This window comes from Protopterus annectens, chromosome 3.part1 (genome assembly GCF_019279795.1).
Source record: "Protopterus annectens isolate FY-2018-M chromosome 3.part1, PAN1.0, whole genome shotgun sequence".
Classification (NCBI taxonomy): domain Eukaryota; kingdom Metazoa; phylum Chordata; order Ceratodontiformes; family Protopteridae; genus Protopterus; species Protopterus annectens.
Genome location: NC_056732.1, coordinates 140,676,736 through 140,695,560, shown reverse-complemented (window position 1 = coordinate 140,695,560; position 18,825 = coordinate 140,676,736). Strand labels below are relative to the sequence as shown.

The following is an 18,825-nucleotide window of genomic DNA, read 5'->3' as shown; positions in this document are numbered from 1 at the left end:
TGGCTTCCTTATTGAGGCATCATATGATATCTCTAAGACAACAGGTCCAGGACTTGTTATATCCTTCTCCACCAGCAAGATTAATACTTCTGGCTCTGGGTTCAGTGGCAACTGCAATTGTTTTAGTCCCTTTAGCAAGGTTCTTTATGAGGGTTCTTCAATGGACAATAGTGGTTCAATGGTCCATCCTCTACAAAACACTTTCAGTTCCCATAGATTGTCTTTGATCTGCAGGAATCATCTACGGTGGTGGATGCAATCAGACAACCTGTTTCTAGGCAGATCTTTTCCTCTCCCTGCCCTAATAGCTACAATGACCATGGATGTTTCCCAGTGTTGGGGGGGGGTGGCATTACTGAAGAAAGATACTTTGAGGCGTGTGGTCATGCATCGATGCCAATCTGCATATCAGTTTCCTAGAGATGAGAGCAGTCCTTATAACATTGCAAGCATTTCAGTTATTCTCCCTCTCTGGATTGATTGCAGTTGATACAGACAACATGACAGTAGTCTGGAACAACAACAAACAACAAGAACCCGTTCTTAACCATTGTGCAAGGAGGCCATGAGAGTTTGGGAATGAGTGATATCTTCAGACCGCTTTCTAGTTACAATGCACAATCTGGGAAAAAAAAACAGTATTCCAGCAGACAAACTCAGCAGATCCATTCTGACTTTTTATGAGTGGTCCCTCAACCAGTCAGTGGCAAACAAGATTTTCAGACATTGGAGCCAACCTTATTGCAACCTGTTTGCTTCTCTCCAGAACTTGTAGTGTAACAAGTATTTTTCTCTGATCCCCCAAAGTGAGAGTCACTGAGGGTTGCTCTAGTCCACAATTGCCCCTGGTCTCCTTTATGCTTATCCTCCTCACCCTCTGATCCCAAAATTTCTACAGAAAGCCAGTAGGTTGAAGAGATCAGTAATCCTCATTACTCTTTTCTGGCCTTGTCAGGTATGGTTTCCCTTTCTGTGGTTTGGTTTACCGCATGGTTTCTCCACTTCCAGTAATTGTAAGACAGTTCAGGTTTGCCCCTTCTGTCCATGATATAATCCTGGCCTCTTAGAGGGCTTCCACTAAAAAGGCCTACAATAGCAAGTGGAAGAGATTTTCTGTTTGAGCCTCTAAAGAGAATATCAACCATTTCTCACCTCCCACTTCAGCTATTCTTCTTTTTCTTAGTAATATTTTTCAAGAAGAAGCCAATATTTATCTACTATTAAACTTCAATTGGTTGCCATATCCAATTTTCATGCAGGAAAAGGATCTTCTTCTCTTTTTTTCTTCCAGGTTATTCAAAGCTTTCTTGAAGGGCATTTTTCTTCTTAGGCCTCCAATTAAAGACCATTCTCCTCCATGGAATCTGGGCATCCTTGGGCTCATCTGTGCTACACCACATCCTTACTTGAGGGCCACCCAAGAGTTACGTAGCTGGGGATCTGACCCATTAGTGAGGAAGAATGAAAAGGACAACATTAGATTTTAAAGTTATGTACTTACCATAACTAAATATCTGTGTTGTCCATTTTCATTCTTCCTCATGTCCCCCTCCCAGCCATCCCTCTGGCCTGGCACCTTTCAAAAAGTACTTGGAGGAAATTTAGAACCCTTAGGTTCTGGATATGAGCTTTGATTCTTTTATATTCTCTGTACTGTTAATATAACTTCTTCAGTTATAGGGCAGCAAACTATATCTAGGGAGTTAGAGAAGGTGTGGTGCATTATGGGAAGAGGTAGGAGCTTGAAACTCAGATCCTAAGTCTGGAAAAAGTGAATGAGTCAGATCCAATGTCAGATCCTAGACGCTTCAGTGAGGAAGAATGAAAATGGATAAAAAAGATACTTGGTTATGGTAAGTACTTAACTTTAAATTCTTCCTTATTCTTAATCTCAATAGTCCACTTTGTCATCTCTATGCCTTTTTTGGCCTGTCAGTTTTTTTTCTACTTCTGCTTAGCCTGTTTAGCAGTTTTAACATACAAGAATATGAATATATTTTATAATACCTGCAGAAAACATTATCTTTTGGACTAGAGAGACACTAAATCAATACGTGTTACTGCATATGCCATCACTGACTTTACTTTATGTAATTATACTTTGACCACGTGTTTTTTTTAATATCTGTTTTCCTTTTAGCTAAGCTATCGACTTGCAATCCAAACAGAGAAAATGATTGAAGACCTTGTGAAAAACCTCAGTAGTAAAAATGAAGAGCTTCAGATGCATTGTGCCAGAGCAATATTTAAGGTGCCCTGATTTTTTTAAATTCTCCTTATATGCTTTCATAATTTGTGTCATCTTTTTCAAGTGCCAGTACACCTGTCATATTGCTGTTTTCCAAAACATGTAAATACTGCAGTTTGTCTGAATACTAAATATAGATTGCATTACATATTGTAGGTTAGTATAGCATGCAGTAAGCTTTTGCTTGCAAGGTATTCTTGAGCAGATATTTATTAACTTTAAAATGTTTCATGTGATTTTTTTTTTTAGAATTCAGTATTTCAGTTTGGAATACCTAGCTTCAGATTCCAGGTACCAGATTGAGTCATGTTGCCACTTCCCACTGATCTCTGGGGTCATTACTAACAGTATTCTCCTCTGACTGACTTTTTCTTCTCAAATTTTTTTTTATTTTTCAAATACATTTGAATAAATTCAATAGTATTTATACATAACATCTTAAATAACTATGTATACTATTTACATTAGCCTGACACTATAACAGATATTAATCTATACAGTTACTTTATATGTATGTCCAATCCATTATCAGAGTGTCTGATCAATTATTTGTAGTGTCAGTCAACGATAAGACTTTCCCCCAAGGGTTGTTGATAAATGGCTTTGGATATATATATATATATTTTTAATTTTAATTTCCAATAATGCTGTGATCTTCAGTAGGCTGTACAAGTCTTCCAAAGTTGGTATTGTGTTTGTTTTCCATCTTCCTGTTATACACTTCCTTGAAATTGCAAGTATAGTCCGTACTAGATACATGTTTGACCTATTCAAATGAGGACCTTTGTTCACATTTAATAATACAAGAGCTTTAGTTAAATAAAATGATTCATTAAACAAAGCTTGTAGAAATTATTAATACCATTCCAAAATGGCTTAATTTTAACACAATCAAAGATAATGTGGTTCCAATCTGCATTGTGTACTTGCTGACATCTCCAACATATTCCTTTTATGGAAGAACTAGTTTTACTGATTCTGTCTGTGGTTAAGAATGCTCTGTGCAAGCATTTCCAATTAAAAACTTTCCAGTATTGTGTAAAGAATGTATATTTTATCAATAATAAGATATTTGTTTTAATATCCTCAGTTAACTGTATTGAGTGTCCTTTTGTTATACATTTCCAATATGAGGTTTTGGGTGTTGTTTTATAGTTTATCAATATTTTGTAAAATTTTGAATTACTGTTTCCCATGTTAAAGTCATTATATATGATTTCATACATGTATTTCATAAATTTACGTATTTCTTTAAATGAAGATTTGTTAATTATTCTACTTAAATCTTGCGAATATGACAGAATACTTTGTAAAGTTAGCCAGTCCTGTTGTGGAATTTTGTATGTTGTTTTTATTACTTGCATATCTAAAACTTTTAGTTCTTTGATACATTGGAGTCAACAAACAAATCCTTTCTGTTCCCAAGAAATAATAATTTCTCTATATATTTTATGTGGAAAGTTCTTTGTTACTATAAATGGTGTTAAAAGATCAAACCAGATTTTTAAATCTATACTTGCATTAATAATTTTCCTAAATGAGTCAATGTAATAATTAATCATACAAGTTTTAGTGGGTTTAGCTATGTTATACTGCATACTAATATATATGTGCCATGGCAAATTTTTATCTGTTTGAAATTTTTTTGTAAATCAAATTCATTTATTGATATTACAGTTAGTAATTCTTTCCAATTTGCAGAGTAATTTGGACTTATCCAGTCTGAGATTGTTTTAGATATTGATGCTTTTATATATGTTTCTATATCAGGAAAGTTTAACCCTCCCTGTTTCCATGATCTGATACAATGTATGAATTTATTTCTTTAAGTATATTCCATTCTGGTAACAGTTGTATTGCCAAGGCTATATATATGATCTTGGGCAGTAAAACCATTTTTATTAACTGTAGTCTATCTTCAAATGTTAGTATTATTTTATTCCATTTTTCCACAGAGATTTTAATTGTATTGATATTATTGTAGTTTTTTTAGACTAATTCATTATTATCCTTGCATAACTCAATTTCTAGATATTTTAAGGTAGATTTGTGTTTCCCTATGATGTGATCCCCCGTACTCTGCAGTTCTTTTTTTATTTAAAAATACAAATTTTGATTTTCATTTATTGAAATGGAGTCCTGAAGTCATGTAAAATTTGTCAATTAATATATCTAATTCTTCTAATGTCTCTTTTGTATTAATGTTAGTAATATGTCATCAGCAAATAGCATTACTTTAGAATTGTATTGTTCATAAACATCTATTCCTTTGATTTTTATACTGTTACGAATTGAATCTGCCAATATTTCAATAGCCAGAGCAAACAGTATCGCTGACATGGGACATCCTTGTTTATTGCCTTTTGTTATATGTATAGATTCGGAGGTAAAAGGACCTAACTTGACATATGCTAAATTATTTGTGTATATATGTATATATATATATATATATATATATATATATATATATATATATATATATATATATATATATATACACACACACACATATATATATATATATATATATATATATATATATATATATATTCTTTAGAAGATGAATAAAAGGATGCAAGAAATTCAAATAGCATTAGGATTTTGAATAAATAGTCCTAGTTTAGAGAATCAAAGGTTTTCTCTATCTAAGCCAATTATGAGTGTTTATTTTCTTTATTAACATAATCTATAACTGTAGTGGTGGTGCTGCCGTAGCATTGTTGCCTCATAGCAAGACGTTGTCCCGTTCAATTCTCAGCTAGAGCATCTTCTTTGTGGAGGCATACGTGAATGGGGCGTGCTTCATTGAAGGTTGTGCATCAGGGCTGGTAAACCGGTACGTAAAAATCCACTACCAATCATTAGCGGACCGGAGTTCCGCTGTGGCAACCCCTAACCGGGAAAAGCCGAAAGACACAAATTAACATAATCTATAAGAGAAATTATCCTTTTGATATTGTCATGTGTGTGTCTATGATATATAAATCCAGTTTGATCATTATTTTTTTTTTTTGGATAGTGGTATTTTCATTTGGTTTGTTAATATTGTCATAAATATCTTATAGTCATTATTTAGTAATGATATAGGTCTATATCAGGTACAGAGGTTTGGGGATTTGTTTTCCTTTAAGATTTGTGTGATTAAGGAATATCTCCAAGAGGATGGTATTAAAGCTTGTGAATGAATTTCTAATAGAGTTTTATGGAAGAGGGAAGTATCTTTGAAGGAAAAAGTTTATATATTTCCATAATTGTGCCATCTATACATGGAGCTTTATTATTTTTACCCTCTTTTATTGTATCTGTAATTTCTTTGGTGGATATGGGTGCTTGCAGATCTAGTTTTAATTTTTCTGGTATTTTTTTTTTATATTAGAACATTTTTCATGTAGATTTAATTGATCGATATGTATATTTTCTTTTTGGAAATGTTCCATATAGTGATTTCTATAGGCATCAAGAATGTCACCTATATCTGAGACATTTTTCCCATTCTTTTCATGGAAGATACTTTTAATGTTATTAGCTTTTGATTGTATTTTGATTCTTGTGGATAAATTATGTAGATATTTGGGAGAAGTGGCCAGGGTATTCATTTTTAGTTTTTCTAAAGCTAAACTAGTTTGATGTGTTAGATATTTGTTGTATTTATTGTTTAATACTTCTACTTTCTTTTTCATCTCCAAATGATTTTGATTTTTTTCAGCTTTTACTGACAAAAGTTTGGATTGTAGATCTAATAATTCCGGTCATATATGTAAGCTTTTAATGAGTCCCATATCATTATTTTATTTATCTCTGTGGTATAATTAATATCCAAGAAGAACTGTAATTCAGATAATAACCAGGGTTTGAATTCTTTAATTTTAGTTATATATGCTGGAATTCTGGAGTTAAAGATTAATGGTTTGTACCCATTTTGAAGTTTTAGTATCAATGAATTGTGGTCTGAAAAGGGGCAGGGAGTGACTTAGAAATTAATGATTTTAGAGTGTAAGTCATGGGCAGCAAATATTTTATCTATTCTAGTTTGGGTACCAAATCTGAGGTCTTGATGGGAAAACAACAAAGATTTATCTCCTTTAAATTTGAAAATATCTACAAGATGAAATGATTCTACCCACTTGTTTAAGGCTTTTGATACAGCAGATGTACGGAGTGGTCTTTTAGTTGTAGTTTCAGAAATATCAAATATACAGTTACAATCTCCTCCTAATATTAAGTTGCCTTTATAATTATTGGAAATTAAATCCAAGTGTTTTTTAACAATTCCTGTTCCAATGCCTGGGAACCAGTATAGATTGGCTAGGGTCCATATTCTGTTATTATATTTCAATATTACTAATGCCATAAGGTGTTCTTTATCTTCATACTTATAAATGATTTCTGGGTTAATCACATTTGTTTTCCATAAAATTGTTATCCCTTTTGGCTTTGTCTTATAAGTGGATTGCACCAATATCATATATTCCTTAGGATTCCATTTGTCATTGTCATTTGTTTTGAAATAAGTTTCTTGAAGGAAGACAATTTGTGCTTTATTCAATTTAAAATGTTTCAGTAGATTTGATCTTTTGCTAGGATTGTTTAAGCCATTGGTTTTTAAAGATAATAAAGTTAAATCCATCTTAGGTTATTTAGACTATGTATTTTTTGTTTTATTGTGACTATTAAACATTTTCCTCTGATAACTATAAAGTATATTTTAGAGCTTTTAAAGGAAATTATCAGTTTTATACTTTGAGTGTTTACCATTAAGGTAATGTTTTGGTCAGGCATACTAAAATGTTTTTGTGAAATAAATTGAAATTAATAAATGTTAACAAAACTAAGAGCTGCACTAGCCATGGAATGAAAATCATTCCTAATCTGATGGATAAACCTAAATCCATCAGATTATCACTCGTACCTTGACAATCCAGAACATCTGAGCTCCATAAATTGAATTATCATATGGAGAATATTTGTAATAGGAATAAGCAATATTTATATTATTTTGAGCAGATATTGTAGATTAGACAGAATTATAATACAATATAAATGTCTACTTATTGTATTAGCAATTAATATTTACATGAAAGATAGATGACAAGCAATTCAATCACAGTAAAGTAGGATGAATCATATATAAAATCTCAGTAAAAGATTATAGCATACAGTTATTTAACATATTCTCCCTTATTGATGAACTCTTTCAAAACGTATTACTTAATATAAATAGATGGTAGTAATATTTATACCTAATGTTTATAATACAATGTATTTTATTGGATATATCAGAAGTTATATTTCATTGTTTGCCAGCATTTAAGTGATCACTTTGTTTGTTGCTAACTTACTTAAAGCATCAAGTTTGTTTTATGTGAACATTGATGAAAGTTAGTGCATTTTAATTATCAGTGCATCCCTCTTCCCCCCATTTCCTACACATAAGGATTTTCATATCTGTCATTTCTTATTATAAAATGAGTGAAATTATAGGTTAAAAACAACAAATTCACTTATTGTGATTAATGATTACAAGTTCCGTTTCCATATTCATAAATTGCCATTTTATGGCATATACTGAAAGTTTTTAGATTTAAATGGCAACATTCTATTTTGTATAATCATCAAAGGTTAAACCGAGTTACTATTGTCAGTTTAATACTATTTATTCAGAATGTGATGGTTACATTCTGTGGCATTACTAGTTCAGGCTAGTATTGTTTCCCTTGAATGACTTTGTCAGTTTGATGTCATGTATAAAACATTAGTTACCTTGGTAACAGCTTAAGTATTATGTTTGGTCAAGATGGGTTATAAAACTGCAATTCAAGTTAAAGCAATTATATGACTTGTTATGCACATTTACTTATATGAGAAAATCATCATGCTTCCCCTTGATGTTCAATATAGTGTATGTTATTTATGACAAGTTAAAATAGGAGAGTTATTATACACAAGCCCATGTTATTAAACTGTCTATTGTCAATTTAATACTATTTGTTCAGAATATAATTGTTACATTCTGAAACATTTCAAGTTCAGGCTTCTATTGTTTCTCTTGAACAACTTTGCCAGTTTGATATCATGTATAAACATTAGTTACCTTGGTAACCACTTACATATTATATATGGTCAAGTTGGGTTACAAAAACTACAATTCAAGTTAAAGGAATTGTGTGACTTGTTATGCATATTTACTTTAAAAATTTCATCATGCTTTCCTTGATGTTCAATGTAGTGTTACAAGTTAAGACAGTAGTGCTATTGTACACAAGCCCATGTTACTAAATCCTGTCTTCAATATCTAAATTCAGCAGACTGCTTCATCTTATATGACAATTATATATTTTATGTCTAGATTTACCAAAATCATACATTACATAACTGTTGTGTTTTTTGTTTTGGCTGTTGCTTAGTTATTTGAGAGACCACAAGCTGTAATGCTTATTCTTATTATTAGCTCTTTTCAAGCATGTTTATACAATCCATAGACTTTAAATTGTGAGACCCTTCTAGTTTATTATAAGTATATTTCCATCCTTACACACGCATATCAATACTCCAAGCACAGGCAACAATACCCATCCAGTTTTGCCAGAATACCATTCACTAGTTCATGTGGTGTGTTTCCAAGCTGTTCTTAAAATATCCTAACCAATATTTGTTCTTTTCCATTTTACCAGCCTGTTCCATGCAGTGGTCACTCTGCCAGTGAACCACTCAATACACCTTCCATTCCCACAGATATTTCCATGAAGGAAATCTGATGACTCTCTAGCACTTCCCGGCAACCCCAAACACCCCTAGAATCAGCTATCCCCATATGCCCAACATGTCTGAGCAAGCTCACCTCCCAGACCACTGCAAAGGGTTCTGCACAAGTCCAAGTGCTCTTAGTCTTTCACAATAACCCAGACTTCCACTCTCATGTAAGTCCTTAATGTGTTTGTACCAAAATACATTTTAAATACAAAATTGCGCTTATTATTTATTTATTTATTTGTTATCAAGAATTAGCTTAATGAGCTAAACAAAGTGTTGAGAGACCATCAGTGTGTGTACATGTGGTTTAAAACAGCCCTTTTATTTTATATATATATATATATATATATATATATATATTTTTTTTTTTAAACCAAAAACATTGTCGAGAATCATCTCGGAGGCTCCTCAGAGCCATTAAGCATTATCGTCACTCTGCCTCTGTTACCATAGCAACCTGGAAGTGTCTGTTTCTGTTAGTGTGTCTGTGTACTGCATACCAGAGGCTCGTGATGCACCTGAAGCAAAGCTTCACTTCACTGCAACTTCAAGCCTAAATTTCCTCCTTTTCAGTGAGGCAGCAGCCAGGAAAGGAACAGAGAGCAAAGAGATCAAAAAAAAAAAAAAAAAAAAAAAAAAAAAACTCCCAGCAAGCCGCCACCACAAGAGATAACACATTCTTCCAGCCTTCCCATCTCTCATTCAGCAGATGTATAAACAAACTATTCTCTGCCAAAATATCCCAAATCACAGTTTTATCCACCCCCTTCCCCTGGATCCAGGCTAAAACACCAAATGTTTCTTCCTAATACACAAGCCGCAACCTACAGCTTCCAGGAAATGAAAACAGCAACATACAACAGCTGCCAGACACAGTTGCATCCACACACACCATATCAGCCTTAATCAAACAGCACTCAAAGCTATGATACCTGCCATAATTGTTATTAACTGTGTTTAGACAGAATAATAATAACATTTGTACTATTGCTAGACACGGCTGCATCCATGCACACCATATCAGGATTGATCAAACAGCACTCGTAGCTGTGATACCTGTCATAATTGATATCAACTATATTTAGGCAGAATAATGATAACATTTGTACTAAGAACTTGCTACAATTATTCAACCAGGTTATACAAGACATTTCTAAATCATACTTAACTGAAGAAGGCATTAGTCTCCATGACAGCATTTTTTTTTCAAAACACTCTACTGTTACTGCTAATTATATATGATGTTAATTTGTGACATTTGAATCTGAACTCTGATGACTGGTACCTTGTTGAATTAGTTAATTAATTACTTAAATTATTATAAGTAAAAACAATGAAAAATGAACAAGATTAAGTATTCATTGAGTTCAAGTAGGGGAATAGAAACTTCTATGTTTACATTATATGTTGCTTTGTTTGGCTTATATATAATGTAAATAGTAACCCATCTTGACCTACCTTTGTTTGTGAAGAATTACTGGACTCTGAAAATTCAGAATAAATCATTACTGTTTCTCAGTTGCTTAAGAAGCCCTCCTTTTTTAAATAAAAACAGATGACAAGTGATGTACCATATCAGTTGATACTTTGAGAGATGTAGTTGTAAGAGTTATTTTTTGGGACAGCTACCTTGGAATCAGTTTTTTGTTTCTTCTTTCTAGCATCAGTCCAAGGATTTGTTTCTTTTATTCTTTTAAGAGTAGGGGCCATCCATTCCATTTCTTTTGGGATAGACACTATGTTGTTTGATGAATATAGTAGCTTCTTCTAAGTCATTAAAGGTTCTCATCGTATTGGCAAAAAGTATTTTTATCTTGGCTAGAAAGGCCAGCTGTGTTTTAATGTTCTTTTGTTTCAACAGTTTTATTATTGGCCATACTTTTTTTCCTTTGTTCTACTATTCTGGAAGAATAATCATTGTCAAACCTTATCAGACTTTGATTGTATTTAAGGGTGATTTTCTCCAAGCAGATTTTAATATTAGTTCCTTGTCCAGAAATGAATGACATTTTATAACTATGGATCTAGGTGGAGTATTTGTTGAGTTAGAAGCAGGTTTCCTCAGTGCTGTATGCGCTCTTTCAGTTGCAAATGAATATCCCTCTTTCAAGTCTAAAAATTCAGGAATGTAGGTCGTTAAGAATGAAATATTGTCTTCTCCTTCAGTGTTTTCAGGCAGACCAAAGATCCTTATGTTGTTTCTCCATTCCGTGTTTTCTAAGTCATCTATTTTGTTAAGCAGCCATGTATTCTGTTTAAGAAGAAATTCTTTTTGGAATTCTTCCTCTTTGAGTCTCCCTTCAATTTCATTTAGAGAAGTCTCTATATTTGTTATTTTTGTATGGTGCTGCTCTATAATAGTTCCTTAAGAGTATCAGTCTGTTTTTGAGAATTTAATTTGAGGTTTTCTAAGTCATTTTTAAACCCATCCATTTCAAAGATAGTTCCTTTAAGGTAGATGTCATCAATTGCAGTTCTTTTTTCAAAGCAACATCTGGATGAGAATTCCTTGAGTTGTTCATACTCAGTGACTCAATATATCTCCAAGTTACTTGACAGGAACATTTTTGTATATCTCCACCAAAATTGATATTTATGTAGTTTAGTAGTTTATCTATAGATTTTTGACATTTTAAACTTGAAAATAATAAATGTTTCCTGTATTATTACTAGTTTATGGAGCTCTCAAAATTCACTGCTCTCAGTTGGCCACCTAGGCTCTGCCTCCCTCTGACTTTTTGTTTTTAAAATCATGTTGCTTTGATTCCATTATGTCAGGCTTGCTGTATTTTCTTTTCATTGTAACACTTGATCTGATGTTGTCTCTTCTGTCTGTTCTTCAACAGATGGGTTACTGGATCTCCATCTAGGATCCAACTTTGGATACTTTCAGACTTTGGATCCAAGGCTCAGACTCCTGCTTTTCCCATAATCCCCTGTAGTTAGCAAGTTACCTCAGATATCATCTGCTCATCATTTGAACCAGACGTAATTTCTCATTTGTGTGTTGCTGTTTTTATCTGAGCATTTCTCTGTTGAATTGTTATCTGAAATTTATTTAACCTTTTTTTTCTGATATGTACCTCCCATTTACCTGGGATATATTAAAAAAGGTTCTCATTTCATCTTTTTAGTGCCTGTTGACCTCTCCCCGTTTTCTTGTTAGTCTTGGTATTGTTGTGATTTTCAGTACTCTGGAGTTATTGCTCTCCTTTACGGTTGGAACAGCTATAGTTAGTTGTTGCAGCCATTGCTGCTGTTCTTGTTGATTCCTCTAGTGTTATGGTGGAAAAACCATCAAGCTTTAAAAAAGCATGTGGCTTATTGCCACAAGATCTCCACCTCTAGTGCTCATATAAGTGTGAGTATTATTTGGCGACTTCACACTTGGATGAGCACTTTAACTGAAAGAAATAATAAGCTGGTGCAGAAGGGACTTCTCCTTGCCACTGTAGGAGAAATTTCTCTACCACAATCATTGTCATATTCATCTTTCCCTTCTTCCAAGAAGATTATGGAGAAGCCTAGGAGTGAGAAGAATACTGGCAAGCCTAGGGACAAAGACAAGGAAAGGCACACAAAGAAACATTCCCCAGACTGGTCAAGCCTAGTCTTAAAGCTGCAAAAACCCTCAGATCCTGTTCCAGCTCTTGACCATGTCACTATTGGATCCAGCACCCCCTGCTCCCAGAACCAAGCTTCTCCCCAGAGATGGTTTCTTGTAGGCTCTAATTACTTTTTCTCCAGGAAAGATATTTCCATAGGATATCTAGACCTCCTTTCAGTGCTTCATCCCTAAGATTAGTGCAGTCTTCTACAAGCTTCTCTGAAGTGAACACTGGTAGAATGATGAGGAAGTTCCTCAGGACCCAGATCCATCTAGCGGTTTTCCCAGATACAACCTCTGTTGCAGCCTTGGGCGATGAACTATGCCCTCATCAACTCTTAGCTTCTTCCCTAATCCAACCTTTATATTTGGGTTTCTTGAATCCTGGTACTTTCCTGGATTTGTCTGTGTTGGATTCAAAGACTTGGTCTTCATTAACTCAGACTGTATCTCTGATCCAACTGGCTCTGAGTGGTTCAGACCTTGATGGATCTCAGAGCCAAGGTGAGGTGTTGGTGTCATGAGGTTGGGCTTGATAAAATTTCTGGAGCTGTCCCTTCCCCTCAGAGCTTTGGCGCTGGATAGATCCACACCAGCATTGACCTTTGACCCAAGTTGAGCAGATCTTCGGTGCCTAACTATGCTAGAGTCCTTGGACCCTCCAACTATGGTCTCTTGATCTGTTTTGGCTTTTTTTTTTAATCTCATTTATTAAATTATCATTTAAGACATAGGCAAAAATACACTAACAGAAAAGAAAACAGACCATTTTTCCATTTATATACAGTATACATTACATATATTTTCTTTGCTACTATCATCAGTCTAACATTACAAAAAACTGCTGAATTTCCGACTTTCCTTAAACATCTCTTCCCCTGCTAAATATTATTATGAGTGCATTGGTCTCATAATTTCAATTTCCTTCTATGTAATTTGCTTCTTCCCTTTTCTAAAGATACCTCTACTAGTTCTTTTATCTTTTTTACAACATTCAGTACTGCTAGTACAGTTGGGATATACTTTGATTTCCATTTTTGGCAGACAGAATTAAAATAATAAGGATATACTATGTCTATGTAATACAGATCCTGTATCCCAGCTCAAAAGAATCATTTCCTTACTTACAGCCATTTGCTCACCCAGTATTTCTGACAGAATACTCTGTAGGGAATTTTTAAAATCTGCCAACTCATTACACTCCCAAAACATGTGATGTTATGTTGTCATTCTCCCCTTTATTCTTACTGGATGGGTTCACAGCCAATCCTCAGCTCTGACTCAGCCAAATTCACTAGCTTGAAGTCTTATTTGGCTCGTGGCTGAATACCTATCCCAACATGCAATGGAGCAATCCCCAGATCTCGTTTGCCGCTTGACGAGTTTGGATGCTGTCTCCTTGGCCGTGGCTAAGTGTTTTCAAATTTACTATTGATAGTTGTTTTTTCATAAAAATCTTATTATTAGAGTTGCTATAGATCCTAGTCTTAGGCAGTTATCTTTCCTATAGTATTCCATGTGCCTTATTTATCACCTGTTATGTTGTTTTTATTTTGGCTGTTTTGTCTACAAGGCCCTATCCTATCCCTGTCAAAATTTTCATTAGTAGTAGTTTGTGTGTGTATTCCTTTTAGCTCATTTGAGTTAGAGAACTAAAAGTAAACCCATTTAAGTTAGAGAGTTTGTTGTGTGTTCCTCTTTAGCTCAGCTAGGTCTGTTTAAGTTAGAGGGCCTAGCGCCCATTTAACTTAGAGGATAGAGCTGTGTGTTCCCTGTAGTGGTTTTTCTGTGTGTTTTTCTTAGGGTGTTTGTAGTGTTAGTACTTCTTATGGAAATATTGTACTTGACGGCCTCACCAGATGTGCAGTAGCAAGCCCCGCCCAAAACCCACCCCCGTGATATGTCATTCATGAATATGCATTCTCTCTGAATGTACAACAAAATGTAAAAAGAAAACAATAGTTTCAGAAGGAGTCCTTACTAATCAATAGTGGAGTCCTTTATTTCATTCAGAGTTTGCTTTTAATTTAAAACAAACTGTGGGAACCATTCCGATAACCATTTCCATTCCTGCATTCAGACCACAGCACTAAAATTTGCACTCAAAAACTTAGTATAAGTAAACAAATAAATAAATGGGACAAAAAGGCACGCATCATGGGAATTTTCATCATTTGTAAAATTTATTTGACAAATAGTTATTAAACTAAAGCTGCATCGATGCGTTTTAAAGACATAAATGAATGCAAGTTATTTGTTGATTACAGCTCTATTTCTTCTGCTGCAAAAAGGAGCAGGGCAGCACAGGTACTGAATACTCTTTAAACGTAGAATAAATAGCATTTGCCAATGATTCATTTAAAATACTAATAATAAATTGGAACAGATCCTCTCGATAAGTAATATTAAGGCATACATAATTTTAGTACTTAAAATTGTAACTTGATTGGTATGTTCTGCATATTATATACCTACTACCTCTGTCACAATTGTTTTTGAGAATAAGACCGTCACAGGCCAGTTTCATAATTTACAGACTATTAACCAGTTGTGCATCAAGATGCACAGACCGGGTCCACAGCATCTGTCACTCAGTTCGTGACACGCCCACTTCTGCGCAAAACAAACTGGTGAGGCCCTCAAGTACAATATCACCCTTCTTATTGCTGTTCAAAATATTTTGGTGTACAATATAGCTAAAGAGTCCAGAGATAAGGAACCCAAGCCCTCTGGGTTCAAGAAATGCCAACAATGCTCGCAGAAAATGTCTATAACTCATGGGCACAGTGTGTGTGTGTACTGTTTAAGGGCTATTCACCTTCAGAAATCTTGCACTTTTTGTCACTCCTTCAGCTCTCAAGTGTTGCATGAGAGGAAAAACAAATTGATTTTAAGAGGTTTATTAAAGCCTACTTTTGATGAAGCTTTGCAAACTGCTTCAACATCTAAGTCCCTAACTACTAGTGACAAATCCAAAAGACCTTCTTCTTCATCCTCTTCCTCGGCTTATTCCAAGCCTCTAAAAAAAATTGCTAAAGTGACTGAAAAATCTATTTCCCTAGCTCCACCGCCTTTGGAACAGAGGGAGACAGTTGGTGCAGACAAATCAAGACCATCGGTTCCACAAACTTTGGAACCAATAGAGACTACTTCTTGCAGCTGGTCCATTGAATTAGAACCTGTTTCTCTGACCTTGAGATCCCCTGGTCTTCAAAGGTCTTGATCCCCTACACTCTCATCCAGGTCTTCTAGGAGCTTATCGGATGATGACATGGACAGGATGGTGCCCAGGCTTTTGAAGTTGCCGGCACTGGCTAAATTATTTTCGGCTTCGACCCCACCAGTCTCAGAGCCATCCAAGATGACTACATCCACTATTCCTCTTCCAAGTCAAGCTGGATCTTCGGAGCCTGAATGCCAGATACCTCGTGGTAGATCCTTCGATTCCGAGACCCCTTCGGGATTCTTCAGAACCATTACCTGCTCCAACACTATCGGTGCAGTCCGGGATGTCTAGGAGCTGTAGTTCTCCAGTTGACTCCAGGAGGGACTCTCAGACCCGAATTTCTTCGGTTCCGAGTCTACCCCTCAGTGCGTCGGCATGGGTGAGCTCGACTCCTACATCGGCCTTGGAGCTGATCTCCTTGAGGCCAGAGATTTCCTCTGTTTCCGTGGAACCGGAGGTGTCCTTGGATCTGGAGGGATCAGCCTTCAAGGTGATGAGGAGTGTTCTTTCTCCGCCTACAGCTCTACTCAAGGATACTGGCATTCTTCCCCCTCAAGCACCGGTGTCTGCTTTGGCACCATCCCATCTACAGGACAGCAGAGATTCAAGGCCTCAGGCAGCCCCATCTAGTGAGCCCCACTCTTCTGAGGCCACCCCAGTCTACCCATCTGAGGAGCCCCCTCAGAAGAGAACATGCAAGAGGAAGCATATAAACTCCCCTGATGAGTCCATCACTTCTGACACTGATCTCGATGAGGCAGAAGGTTCCCCACGGTTGTCCTCTGAAGATATCTCTTTTTCTCAGATATCCTAGAGATCCTAAAACAGAGAGATGGCTGGAAGCCCATTAACTCTTCTGATGAGGAGTCAGTGTACCTGAAGGCCTTCGGATGTCAACCTTCAGCCTCCTGGGTGTCTCCGCCTTTCGATGAGCTTCTAGATTTGGTTATTCGAAAGGCATGAGATACACCAGACATTATGGAGCCAGTCCCACGGAGGCCAACAAAGTTCCTTTCAGCCCCTTTGGATAAGGATTTTCTTTCAAAGGTGTACCTGTATATGCTATGGTGTTGGCAGCAGCCACCAAGAAGGAACTCTCTGAGACATCATTGTCTGTCCATCCACAGAATAAGGATTCCCAAACGATGGACAGATACGGGAAGCATGTTTTCTCATCAGCGACTTTTGCCCTTAGATCGCTGAACTACCTTACACATTTTACAAGACTTCAAAGAGATCTCTTGAAGGAGTTAGGTGATAACTCTCCAAGGTTCATTAGCTGCAGGGGTCTCAGAAAAAGTGACCTCACTGCTATCTACCTTAAATTCCATAGTCAACTCCTCCATGAGACTGATCTCCTATGCAGCTGATGGGGTATGTAGAGCTGCAGGTTCAGCAGTTTCCCGTACGAGACACTCCTGGATGTGTCTGTGTAACTTTGCAGAACCTTTCAAGTCTACCTTTACCAATGCCCCTTTTGATGGTTCCTCACTCTTTGGACCGAAAGTCAAGGACACACTCACCAGATGCGAGCAGGAAGGAAAAACTCTCTCCACCATTGGAGTATATTTTTCCTTACCTTCAAGACTTTATCCTAAAGGTCAGAAGAGTGGAAAAATGTGGTTCAAAAGATCCCAGGGAGCTTTTCAAGACACGTGAGGTGAACTCTTCCCCAGGGGTAGAGAGGGGGAGGCAATGATGGTAGATGTCACCCATGAGGTGGGGGACCCGCAAAACCAGGGTTACCATAATTTCTTTCGCAGCCGACCCTATCAGCGCTCCTGAAAGGAGGCCTGCCTGCTCTTCTCTAGAGGCAGTCAGAAGATGGTTAAGTTTGTACCCAGAAGCCTGGCGAGATATCACAAAAGGCAAGTGGGTACAAAGTATAATATACAGAGGTTACTCCATTCCCTTTTTCCAGCCCATTCCACAGATCAAAAGAATCCCAGATGTTTCACCCAGTCAGAGGGAAAAAGCAACCATAGAAATTCAAAAGTTGCTAAACAAAAGAGTCATCCAAAAAGTCCCCGCAGGCCAAATAGGATTCGGAACTTACTCAAGATTCTTTTTAGTACAAAAAAGAACAGGGGACTGGAGACTAATTTTGGATCTCAGCAAGTTAAATTAATCTGTAAAGAAGTCCAAGTTCCGAATGGTGACACTGCACTCAATTCTTCCCTTTTTAGGGAAAGACGATTGGATGTACTCTATAGACCTCCAAGACAGGTATATGAGCACAATAAATTTAGGTTAGAGAATGTTTTTAAGGATATTGACAGGTATATTAATAAGGGCTTGGATATTAAAAACAACAAAATTGAAAGAGATACTAGGGATTATAATAATAACAAAGCATATACCCATTTCAGGGAATACAAAAATATGCAAGCTCACAATCGACAACAAGTTATGACTAATAGACAAGAATTAAGTCCCAGCATGGATTATGTCAGGACCAATCAGGTCGATTTTAATTTTAATCACAATGACGAAGCACAACCTGTTTTTTTAGAACCCCCATCTTTGAGGAGATCGGAACGAATAAGAGAGCAACAGAGCAACCAGAATCAAGTCACACACAGACATTACAACAATCAAACACACAGAACTCATTCATGGCAGAGATAGCCATAATTAATTATAACCATACAGAAGTAGTTTCTGAAAAAACTGAGGATTCAAACAAAATTGAATCACTTTACCCCATTTTAGATACACAAACTATTAGAGGTAACCCAGTGTTAGAGAAGAGTGTATCAGATAATGACATGGAAGTTTTACTAAACACTGATATACAAGATTGCTCTGTCTCTTCTTTTTCGGGTTTTAGCTTGTATAATTTTACAGGTCAAAAATTTGATGATAAATATTTTCAATTATTAAGTAAAGGCTTTACCTTTGTGCCTACATATAGGTTAGATGTAGGTAAGGTTTTAACAAATCTAAAATTGTATACAAGACTTTTAAATTTGAAAATATTTTTTCACAACACAG

General features: G+C 35.7%; 1 protein-coding gene across 1 annotated transcript in view; it reads left to right on the top strand.

The window, feature by feature from the left end:
* ODAD2 (outer dynein arm docking complex subunit 2) overlaps nucleotides 1-18,825 on the top strand; it is a 1,637,397-nt gene that overhangs the window by 1,031,316 nt on the left and 587,256 nt on the right. The window contains exon 13 of the mRNA XM_044066670.1: nucleotides 2,141-2,251. Within this exon, the coding sequence (XP_043922605.1) occupies nucleotides 2,141-2,251 (111 nt within the window). The remainder of the gene's footprint in view (nucleotides 1-2,140; nucleotides 2,252-18,825) is intronic.